At 38.7% G+C, this 12,222-nt stretch overlaps 1 protein-coding gene across 1 annotated transcript; it reads left to right on the top strand.

The window, feature by feature from the left end:
• Window positions 1-6,997: 6,997 nt before the first annotated feature.
• Window positions 6,998-11,888, top strand: LOC118337421 (alcohol dehydrogenase 1-like). Its single transcript, XM_035674410.1, has 9 exons — window positions 6,998-7,144; window positions 8,228-8,329; window positions 8,574-8,715; window positions 8,827-8,914; window positions 9,675-9,894; window positions 10,028-10,288; window positions 10,484-10,616; window positions 11,292-11,430; window positions 11,546-11,888. The coding sequence occupies exons 1-9, from the start codon at window positions 7,127-7,129 to the stop codon at window positions 11,577-11,579; spliced, it is 1,137 nt and encodes a 378-aa protein (XP_035530303.1). The 5' UTR covers window positions 6,998-7,126; the 3' UTR covers window positions 11,580-11,888.
• Window positions 11,889-12,222: the final 334 nt, after the last annotated feature.

The following is a 12,222-nucleotide window of genomic DNA, read 5'->3' as shown; positions in this document are numbered from 1 at the left end:
ACAGCCATATCTAGAGCCAGTGTTTGGTTTGTCCATTCTGGGCTACTGTAGAAACGTGGTACAATAGCAATGGCAGCCTCCATGGAAGGTGACCTAAAAAGCTGACTAATAACAATACCAGTCTTTATGAGTGGTAACTTAAGAAAGCAACATTGTAATTGAAACGACTAAATCACAGCTGCTGAAAAAGAATGGAAAGAAATATCTGAACCTTGAGTAGGGAATTTAATTCCTAATCGTCTATTACTCATTCGGCCTCATGTTCCCACAGCTATGTTAGATGTCACCATTAATGCGTGATAGTATGTGTTTGTACTTGACCAGCTTAGTGTGTATTTGTACAGTTTAATGTATCACGGACAACCTCAAAGATCAAGTTTAACATGACTCGCAGCTTATGAGGCCAAAATTAGTCTTTTTTTATTTAAAAGCCAATTCCTGCCCAATACAAAGTCCAGTGTATTGGCATCAAAGCTCCAATTAAAAGCTAAAGTCTAAAGGGTCAGTTTAGTTCAGGAAGTGTAAAAAATTCAAATTATATTTAGATACTTATATCTTCAGGCCAGACAGGAGAAGATTTAACCTAGTCTGGATGTGATTCAGCACTGTTTGTAATATCCTTGGTTTCCACCCTATCTCTTGGGTGCTTATTAGTAATAACCTCATTGCTTTGTGTTTGATAATACTGTTTTAATGCCTTGTAAAGCGAAGTGCTATCACTGTGCTGTGACTCAAAAGTCATTAATAACTTAAATCAGTGTGACTGGGGCTCAGATTGTGGGCTTGCTTGCATGGTTTTGGGCAATAATGTGTGCATTACTGCACTTTTACCTTGCTTTTCTTCCGCATACACACCTGTCTTTTTACATTACATTGTGCTACTGAGCTTTGAGACAACAACATTCCTAAATGAAGGCAGCTGTAAAAAGCAAAAGAAAAGGAAAAATCCCACATGCATACATTCCCTCTTGCACGTATGCACACTGACAAGTATTGTGTAACCACTCGTTCCTCATACTAATGCATGTACAGTAAGAGTTAGTCATTGAAGCTGCTCCGCACCACAGCTGGTGGTGCTCAATGATATACACTGTTCTGCTAGATGTGACTTTTTTGAATGTTGTCATAAAAATCCACTTCATTCCAGAGAAAGTTAGTACATCTGTCTGGGCTCTCGGGAGGTTCTTCTTCTTTTTTTCTTTCATATTAATGTTTGTCTGCTACTGTAAATGAGAGGTGTTTGTGTTATTTAGTTCCCTTACTGTAGAAAAGGTCTCAACCTGAATCCCGGGATTACCAATGACTGTCCATTAGCTCAAAGCTAAGAGTTACAATGTTACTCATAGATGCAGAATGTCTTTTTATGTATTTTTAAGTTGCACACAGGAAAGTCATCAAATGATACTAAAAGCAGGCATTTAGAGATAAAGGTAAAGGAGATATACATACATATATATAACCCCAAGACCTATGGTCTGATGTCTTAATGATGCTATTCTCAATATGAAGTTGATCAATACAGTACCATCAGAATTATTGGTACTTGGTGAAAAATAACCAGACTTTGAAGAATAACGTATTTGGTCTTGGAATGTTCTATCCATGAAAACTACTGTACCTTACCAAGGGTAATTATTAAACCACTTTGGTCATGAAAAGGAGATTCCCAAAGGCATGGCTTTTTAAGGTCTATGAGCTTTCCTGGTGTAGGATTAAATATAGTCCCAATATTTTGTACAAAGTTTATATTGTTTCATTGAAAAGGAGCTATTCAGAATATTTTGTTTACTATAGGGTAACCCGGGGATGATGGTTATCACTATTACCGGAAGCGTTTGTTTAAACTGCTAGAGTGTGCCAATAATAGAGGCAATCACTTCAATGGTTGAGGGCAAGTTACCACACATCAGAGATAATTATTTTCTGATATAGTGCCTTTTGAAGCATTTTCTAAGAATTCTGATTATAGTGTCATAACTTGTTCATTTTTACAATCTTATTTGACTTCTTTTACTACTTTGCAACAATACTTAAAATTAGCACTGGATATGTTCTCTGTGTTGACTAATTGCCATGCATTTGATCATAGAAAATGCACTATTTGCAACATATCAGCAAATTAATAATATGTAAAGTGTCACCTATGTCAATGGTATCAGTAGGTCATTAAAACAATAAAAACAAAGCTATTTTGAATTGCCTTCAATTTTGTTCAGATTCATTTTTAATGCCTCTAGCTGCTGCCTTCTCTCTTCTTCCTGCTCACCATTCAGACCAACCTAATAAACAGGCAAGTATGTTTCACTCCATGGGTCTTTTACCACACAAATAAAAATTGTTGTTTTATATGTGATGGGGGTGTGTTCATATTCATCAATTGGGAGGTTAAAATATTTGAGATTATTTGCATACTGGCACTTAATGCATGTTCCATACACTTCAATAAAATTGTACATTATAAAGTGGGACATCAAATTTATATCAACAGATCAATTTCCAAAAAATGTCCAAGTAATTTGACGCTTTCTTATACTACTCAGACTATAGCCCTATATCGGTGTGACACATTAACATGCCAGGGCCCCACCCTGGATGCCAGACTAACAGCAATAACCTAAGACAGTGTCATTTTTTAGGCCATAAGTTAGCATATCATTGGCTAACATTACTTTTTGGGGTTACAGGTTACATTAATGAAGGCTGCTTCACAACTAGGGCATCCTCTGTAGCCATATTCTGTTGCTATAGTGTAGGTCAGTTACTTGTACCCCACGGGTACTTTTGCTATGGACAGGGGGCACATGGAGAGATTAAAGATAGCTCAACTATATGTTTTAAATAAAATCATTTATTTAAAACAAAAACATACATGCATCATACATTTAGCTCAGGCCCCCCTCTATGAGACATTGCCACAACATTGTATGGGCAAGAATGCAAATACTCTTGCCTTAAAATCTATTGATTTACTGGTACACTATTAGCAAACAAACGGGCAACTGGCTATTTACTAAGCCTTGCCCATCCTCCAGGCTATTAAAAACACACCCAAAACAGTTGAGAGAGTTGAAAAGAGAGTTGCTATACAGTAGTTCCAAACAAATTTGCACTGTCAACCTGTTAAATAAATGTTAATGCATAATGTGCATTGATTAGAATGTTTTCCTAAAGTGATATTATATTAAGGCATTCGCATAAACATGCACAACAAGTGAATATCAATGAATGCCAACAATTGCCCAATTGAAGCCAAGAAAGAACTTTGGTAACCAATTGCATTCAACAAAACATTGGAGCTCTATCCGGGAGATGGTAGATACGTTTGTCCTTGAATGACAGTCTTCAAAGAAACTCATTCAACCTCCTACAGGCAGGGCTGGATAATGGTCCCATGAAGCCCCAGGGCATGTGTCTTTTGGAAGCCCCTCCCCACCCAGCTCAGAGAACTGTGCATCCTGTTTGCGTATCTTGTACACTTATTGGCAGATCAGAGTGTCAAGACTGTCAGACACACCAATACAACATGTGTTTGGACTGTAGAGAGTGTCGCACAACTGTCCTAAATACTTCTTTCAACATTCCCAGGCTTAAAGGTCCAGTGTGTAACATTTAGGAGGATCTATTGGAAGTAATGGAATATAATAGTCGTAGGTATGTTTTCATTAGTGTATAATTACCTGAATATAGGAAAATGTGTGTTTTTATTACCTTCAAATAAACCGTTTTTATTAGTCGCCTTCCATCAAGTCCATGTTAAACTGCCATGTTTTGTAATATTCTTATTTTGTGATATCTTATTGTACTTCCACTTCTGTACTCTTTTGCACTACTTTTCCTCTATGTTGCTGTGTCTAATTTGAATTTCTCCTATGTGGGATCAATGAAGGTACATCTTATCTTATCTTACATTAAGAATATAGTTTAATAACTTTGTTTCAGTAACTCTTATAACTTCATTCACTCACTCTAGTCCGCCATGGAAGTTCTGCTAGTTGTTCCCAGTTCATATATCTGAATAAAAAATTATAATCACTCTGGGTGTTTGGTCACAATCAGTTTTCATTCTTATTTCAGTCATTTGATGTTTCTTGCTTATTTATATTGACGGCAAAGGAAATGTACATAAACACACTTTGAACATTATATTACATTTCCCTTATTTATTATTAGTTTACAAAATGCTTTGACAGACTAAGCAAAGTGATAATTATTATTATTTAGCCAAATAATCACAAACTCACTGCAGGGAGATCATATATTTAAAGTAAAAAAGTAAAAAGAAAAATCTACGATAAACTATTTGCATGTAGGCTAAGCAATAGGAACACTCTAATCCAGACATCCGGAGGGAGAGATTGAGAGAAGGTCAAATTAACTATTTACATATTTACAAACTAAAAGGACCTCCTTATCCAGAGCTCCTTAAAGAAAGAGTAAGAGAGAAGGCCTCACCTGCTGACTGCTTGCACAGCACAAGAGGAGAGACCCTGGTGCTGTATGCAGCATGCATGGGAATGAATTAAAGTGAAAAGTCGTAAAAACTACTGAGAAAGATGTCAAGTTGGCAACACTGGTCTCTCTGTGACATAGTGTAGAGCTTTTTTAAATTTGAACACCTTACGATTTAGATGATATATATTCCATGACACATACAAGTAATAATTATATTTGTAATGATACATTTCTCTACTGTTGCCCATAATTGTCCCAGACATCCTTCATTTCGAGTGAATATTGCTTGGCCCAAGCACGGCCTGAGGCTTGGATGCCCCGTGGCAGTCAAAGGCTCCAGGGGACTGGCTCCAGTCCAGTAGTTCCAAGGATCTGGCAGGCAGAGAAAGATGACAGAAAGCAGGCTAGGAAGGGAATACAAGTGTTCAAAATAGCCATTGCATTCTTCCACTAGCTGCTTTTATGGCAAGTCCCTTTTCATAAACATACTATGCTACCAGGCAAGACCAGGGCTGAAACCTGGTCATGGATGAGGTATTTACACCTCATGCCTGAACACTCATCTCCAGTCTCTTCCCCAACCCATGGTCTTCCAACTCATGTTGGTTTCTGTAGTGTAGTAGTGTTGCTTACCCTGCTGTCAAAAGACACAGTGTCATCAGCCAACTAAGAAAGACCACTATTGTAGAGGAAATTAGACATGTTTTCAGTCCAAGTAGACGACACAAGATAGCAGGTCAAAGGACCATGAAAGACTGATTATTATCTGTAAATCATCAACAGGGAAGCATTTTAGAGAGCTGGTAAAAGTATTTCTGAAGCTCGATATAAACGTTGGCACACCTCTGGGCAACTCAATGGATAGTGTAGCTAGAATGCAGGGACAGTATTGTGGGTTCTTTACACTTCTCTCTGAGCGATCCCCTACTCAGATTCATATATGGTGTTACTCACATCTTATGAATCTTATGCTGGCAGACACAACAGGCTGTGATGTGAAAAGTGCGGTACTGTTTGCACTGCTAAATGATACAGCAGTGTTCATAAGAGAGTAAGTGGGAAGAGATGAGTCAGGGCAAGCATTACAGGCAACTGTGCCCAACAGGGGAAACTAGGTGGTTGGCTAAGGATTAGGCTCTAAGTAAAGTGTTTGGGTGCTTTGGGAATCCACAGGAAGCCTTGTTTTTTAACATGCTTATGGCTTCACTACCACAGTGCTCGAAATTAAGGATGTCCTGTGGTCCCAGAGACAGTAAAAGTACCACCTGGATAGATACAGTGACTGGGACACTAATGGTGCAGTAGTACCAGTTCATATATCAGTCCAAATGAAATTATTATGTTTATGCATCATGGAATATTTACCAGCACAAGCTTTATGCTACATCACATTTGCTGAGACAAACAAAATCAGTCATAGTGAGATCCTATTTGGCAACTTTTTTGCTAGATTTGGTTTATTCAGATTATCAAGAAATATATTTACATACATTATATTGTAATTCATTCATGTTGCTCAGAGTAATCTCAGTCCACAGCTCTTCTGCTAACAGCGTCAGGGTCTCTCCCTCTCTTCTTGGGCCCTGCGCAGGCTGTCATCACCCTCTCTCTGTCTCTGGATTACAGTGTTAATGTAACTGATATGTAAATAGCTCATTTGACCTTCTCTCTTGCTTTCTCTCTGGATCTCTGTATTCGGGTGTACATACAGCTAGTAAATATGTACATAGTTCATTTGACCTTCTCTCTCACTCTTTCTCTCTGGATCTCTGCATTAGTGTGTTCCTATTGTTTTAGCCCATATGTAAATAGTTTGTTGAAATTGTAAATATTTAGATAGTTTGATCTCCTTCGCTTTTTTAATTTTTACTTTTTTATTTCAAATAGAAGATGTCATTGTAGTAAAATTGTGATTATTTGGCTAAATAATAATAATGAGTGTGTGTATGTTAATTTTCTCTTACCTTATACCAATTTGAAACAGGTTTGCATTTGCACTGCAGTTTGCTGTGATGAATTTATTGATCGAACAGTTAAAAATAAACAATCAATGACTAAAAGAATAATGAAAACGGATACATTTTATCATTCAGATATAAATGCAGGTAATAGCTGAACTTAAATGGTGGGCCATAGTGAGACAATGAAGTGAAGAATTTATTTGCCCTTTAAAGTTACAAGAAAAAAGGCTGGGTAACTTTGCTGGGGAGTTTCTAGGATCAGTGTGTACACTGTAGATATTAGCTGTTTTTGTTTTTTTTGTTTCATTTGTTTTGTTTCACATAAAATGTTACCCCACAAACTAATTTACTGTTGTACTGAAAAGGATTTTATCAAGAAAATGTCTGCTTCAAAATTGTATATTTGCATGATTTACAGTCATCATCTGGTTGCTGCTTGTTTTTGCCAATTCAGCTCCACACAGCTTCCAGATCTGTTGGCCAGATTTGAGTCTCAGGAGCAGTTTTTCTTTCTTTTTTAATGTTTTCTACAGTTATTGAGAACCAACAACTCAAAGTTCATTCAAAACAAAGTCCCCGCCCATCTGAATGTTTACGGAAGGGCTTTATCTTGCAGCAGTTGGCTATTTAAACCTCAAGTAGTCTCTCGTGTCTGTCCAGTCCTGCAGCTCCTTTCTTGCTCAACTGACCCCTCGTTTTTTTTTGTTGCAAAAATGGCCACAGCTGGTAAGGTAGGTACCTAATTCAATATGGGAGTGCTCTCATGAACAACTGAGATGTTTAATGACTTCTTAAGAGTATAGTATAAGTATAGTAAGAAACTAAGACTTATGAGAATTTTATGAGATTCTTAAGTGATCATAATAAGTGCATTTTATTTGTATGTGATGGTAATTCAATGGTTGAAGTGTGGGTGGGTGAAGCTGATGCCTGACAGCTTGCTTTAGTGCTCGTAATTGCTTTGTTTTAATCTAATTCTCTTTACACATGCATGTTTATTTCCCTCAAACCAACTTAGAATTATTATTCTTACTGCAATCCAAATAGCAAAATAAAATCATCTATTCCTCGTTCTGTCCCCTCTGCCTCAGAGAAATATTGCATGTCCTCTTTTGACACATAGTTGGAAACTATAGATGGTTTTGCACAGCTAGGGATGTTGGCAAAGACGATGGGGTTGTATGCCAAAAGACATAATGGTCGAAGTGCAAGAATTTATTGTAGTTCCACAGTGGAATAAAAAAATTGCCAAAAACTTAATTTCAAACCACTTTGTCACCATGTATGTCAACAACTGATTAACTCATTGATTTACTCAGTTCTACTAAACTTGCCAACATTACATTATAATGCTCTAATCAAATCTATGTTTGTCAAATATGTCATTGGACTTTAAACTGTTGCTTTGCATGTGATGTTTGCTCTTTCAGGAGCAGCTGTATCAGAGAATTAGAAATCCACTACTACACTGTTAATATGTAATTACAAAGTGTGCAGTGAATTTGTAAAAACCATTTGTTTATTGTTTGCTCTGATGAACATTTTCATGGTAGCATATAAATCAATCTGAAGCCTCTACATGAGTGTTTGCCTTGAAATGTATTATAAAACACTCAACTAGGCACAGTGAAACGCAATAAAATACTCTCTCCACTTGTTTTCCAGGTTAATGTAAAAGCACTTAAAATTACACCTGCTACTTGGGTGGGTGCTTGTAGGGTTTCAGGAAACTGCCTTGACGCCTTTCCAGAACCCCATCCTAGTTTAGTTTGACCCAATAATGTGACTCTTCATGCATTGTCTCTGCCCTCTAGGTCATCAAGTGCAAGGCGGCAGTGGCCTGGGAGCCCAACAAGCCTCTGGTGATGGAGGAGATTGAGGTAGCCCCGCCTGAGGCCAACGAGGTCCGCATCAAGGTGAGACACGTCCGCTTTCAAGACCTACACATGCACATATACAGAGATGTCTTTTTGCACCTTTGAGTAAGCGTTATCAAATGAGTATACTTTGTAGTACATTTTTGGGACTTCACTAACCAATTGCTATTTGGGGAAAGGGTTTAGCAAACTGTCATATGCTAATGCAGGTTTAAAGAAAGCACAGCACCCAACTGTTGAAGAAATAAGTGTCTTAATTGTATGGGTGTATTCTTCTGTGCAGGTTGTGGCAACCGGGCTGTGCCACACGGACCTGTATCATCTCTTTGAGGGTATGCATGAACAAGGCTTCCCAGCTGTCCTTGGTCATGAAGGAGCCGGCATTGTAGAGAGCGTTGGGCCTGGAGTCACTGAATTTCAACCAGGTCAGTTAAAGCTCAGTAGTTAGTAGTTCTGACAGGTCGGGTTCCCTATTTGATTTGTTGTTTTGTAACCTAAAATTCCTTTGACATGGTTATATTGCTTCTCAATTTCAGGAGACAAGGTGATTCCTCTGTTCATCGCCCAGTGTGGAGAGTGTCGCTTCTGTAAGAGTCCTAAGACCAACGAGTGTGAGAAAGGATGGTAAGCTCATCTTTTCATTTCATTTATCCAGGATGAGTTCATAAGGTATGTTGGTGCATTTAATGCTCTATGTTACAGTATATCATCGTAATGGTCACTATGTCAGCAGAGCAACTTGTGGTGCTGTCTGATGATGACACAGAACAGTTTGGAGTTTTGGTTTTTCATTTTATGGCATATCGCTCTCATAGGCCTGTTGCGATAACTGCATGAAATACAGCGCTATTGACACTCCAACCGCAGGGGATGGCAAGCAACCGCCACAACACAACACATCACATCACGTCATGTTCAGTCTTTCGTTTTTTAAGAAAATAAATTTAATAGACGTGACACAGCACACGTGCTTTCTAAAATACAGGAGGATTCTATCTCTGCTACTCAATATCCTGCAATTCATTCATTCATAGAATTACAAGCACAATAGTGTCATGTGATGGGATCGTTTTTGCCCATGATTACAATATCAAACATGAGGAAGTCAGGTAGCCTCCTCCTCACTTGCTGTGGAAAATCTCCTGACTGGAACCACTGGCAGTCTTTTTAGTGGAAAATGTAGACTGGTAATTGTCCCAATTCACCACAACTGTGGTGTTTGCAACAAAAAATATACTGGCGCTAATGCTGCATGCCATGATGCTGAGCCTCCCTAGATCACCACATAGGAAATTCTTTCACTTCGACAGCCTTACCCTGTAGAACAGGAGCAATGCGAAACTTTGAAAGTTGTTTTTTTCATTTGAATAAATTCTCTGTTCAGGGCCGCTGATAATCCTGATGTGATGGCATCACCAGAGTCCAGGTTTACCTGTAAGGGCAAGAAGGTGCTGCAGTTTATGGGAACCAGTACCTTCTCTGAGTACACTGTGATTAACCAGATGGCTGTGGCTAAGATCGACCCTGCAGCCCCTCTGGAAAAAGTCTGTCTCCTCGGCTGTGGTATCTGCACAGGATATGGAGCAGCAGTTAATACTGCTAAGGTGTGTATGTTTGATCATTATTATTAAATTGAAACAACACGGTAATCACTCATGATGGGACAAAAAAACGTTCCATTGATTATCATTTTATGGAGCATGTCCAACCTATTAATTGAAGTCTGTTTTACTTTAGGTGGAACCAGGCTCCACATGTGCTGTGTTTGGCCTTGGAGCCGTGGGTTTGGCTGCAGTCATGGGCTGCAAGTCTGCAGGAGCCGAGAGGATCATCGCCGTGGATATCAATCCAGAGAAGTTTGAGAAGGCTAAGGTGTTTGGCGCGACCGACTTTGTGAACCCCAAGGATCATGATAAACCCATCAGTGAAGTGCTTGCTGAGATGACCAACGGAGGAGTGGACTTCTCCCTGGAATGTGTCGGGAATGTGAAAGTCATGGTAGGGAGATTTAATTTGATTAAAAAATATAATGAAGATGTTGTTACCTAACTATTTAAACAACAACCTTTATTTGAGTAGTTACTGAAGAAGATGTGAGGGTTATTCAGTTAACATTTTCTCAGACAGGCCAGAGATTTGGACCAGCACCTTTCTGATTATAAGCCGACTAAATGTGTGCTGTTTCTCCTTCAGCGCAGTGCCTTGGAGTCTTGTATACCAGGTTGGGGCGTCAGCGTGATTGTTGGCTGGACAGACATGGAGGATTTTTCTGCCCGACCCGTTCAACTCATCTCTGGACGCACATGGAAGGGTTCCCTGTTTGGAGGTGAGACTTGTGTCATCAACTATCACAGGTCATCATTTGTCATTTGATTGGTTGTCTATCTCAAGTGGGTGGGTCTTCTGTAATAAGAACCAACCAGAGGAGGGAGTGAAGGTATGGACCCAGAGTGGGTACGTAGTTTAACTAGATCTAACATCATCTTGCCAGTGAGCCATGACGTATAAATGGGAGGCTTGTCTGGGACAGACAAGATTCAATGAAAACAGGTTTTTGTTTGTTTCTGGTTTTATTTTGTTAGCTAATATAGCTAATTAGCTTTAGCCTTTGGTTAGCATAATTAACATACGTATTGGACTGGACAAGGCATCAAAGTCTGTCTCTGTCCTTCTGTCTTTACCTCTCGCGCTATACAAATAAAATTGAATTGAATTGAATTGAAAGTAATATTTTGCTTAAGGGGTTAGTCGTTCAGTTCAAGTACTGTAAGGGCCTGCTTTCTTTTCTTGTTGATTGGCAACCAAAGGCATTTCTTGTATGTTTGGCTTATTAGTAGCAGGTACAGCCAAAAGGCTTATCCTAAAATCCTTTTAACAGAACTACCTGTGCTGGGACAGTACACAAAAGAGGCTAGACCTCTGCAATCATTCAACAACTATTATTAAGAAAGGACTCCATGCTTGCTATTATTTAATTATGTGTGTGTTCTCTGTGGCTCAGGATTTAAGAGTAAGGATGGCGTGCCTTATATGGTCAAAGCCTACCTGGACAAGAAGGTGAAGCTGGATGAGTTCATCACTCACAACATGGCCTTGGACAAGGTCAATGATGCCATTGAACTGATGAAAGAAGGCAAATGGTAGGTTTGCACTCCTATACTTTCTTCATTTCTTCATTCAAGAGTCACTGACTAGTTACCCAGATGAAACACTAATGAGTGCAATCCTCTAATTTCTGTTGTTTTTGCTCCACAGCATCCGGACAGTCCTGAGTGTTTCTCCACAGTAAGACCAGTGTGTGGCTTTCAGTGGCACCAAACTGAGTGAATGACCTGCAGCTGTGTTTTACTGAATCTAACACAATGCAATGCACATTATAAAGAGATCTATCAAATGATGTACAGTATACGTGACTGACTTTGAACAATCAACACTATTCAATGAACTATGTGCAGATTGTGAGAATAATCTGCAGTGTTCATATAAGCAGATGGGATGTGTTACTTCCTTGTTGGTGTTTTGGTTTTGCTGTGTTGTATCTAGATTTTGTCACTGGAAGTGTCTACAGTCATGTTATTAAACTCTTTTTTGCATTGTGTTTAGTGTGACAAAAGTGTTCTTGTCAAACAGTTTTCAGAATTTAGTCACACCAGCTTAGTTAATATCAGTATTTGCTTAACTTGACAGACAGCGTTATGTCCAGCTGAAAGAAGTTTTGCCTGCTAAAACACACGCATCTGATCTGTAAATCACTGGTCCTCATCCTTTGAGGACAAATCAAAAACCAAAAGAACTGTATTTTTTATATTTTACTTTCATTCTTTCATCATCATCTTTTATGATGGCACCCTGTGGCTTTGCATTAATTTCACGTGAGTTAGGTATCCTTTTTTCGATATAGCCAATCAAATCTTGCATAAAGCAGTAATGTT

This window comes from Morone saxatilis, unplaced genomic scaffold (assembly GCF_004916995.1).
Source record: "Morone saxatilis isolate NCDOM2014 unplaced genomic scaffold, NCSU_SB_2.0 Contig3, whole genome shotgun sequence".
Taxonomy (NCBI): Eukaryota; Metazoa; Chordata; class Actinopteri; family Moronidae; genus Morone; species Morone saxatilis.
The sequence above is the reverse complement of the archived record's forward strand: the minus strand, read 5'-3'. Positions and strand labels throughout refer to the sequence as shown.

Bases quoted from the DNA above. Each gene is read 5' to 3' on its own strand.
- LOC118337421 (XM_035674410.1), top strand. The intron at 8,716-8,826 runs GTCAGTTAAAGC...TCTCAATTTCAG, and splicing joins AGTCACTGAATTTCAACCAG to GAGACAAGGTGATTCCTCTG. The intron at 10,289-10,483 runs GTAGGGAGATTT...TTTCTCCTTCAG, and splicing joins TCGGGAATGTGAAAGTCATG to CGCAGTGCCTTGGAGTCTTG.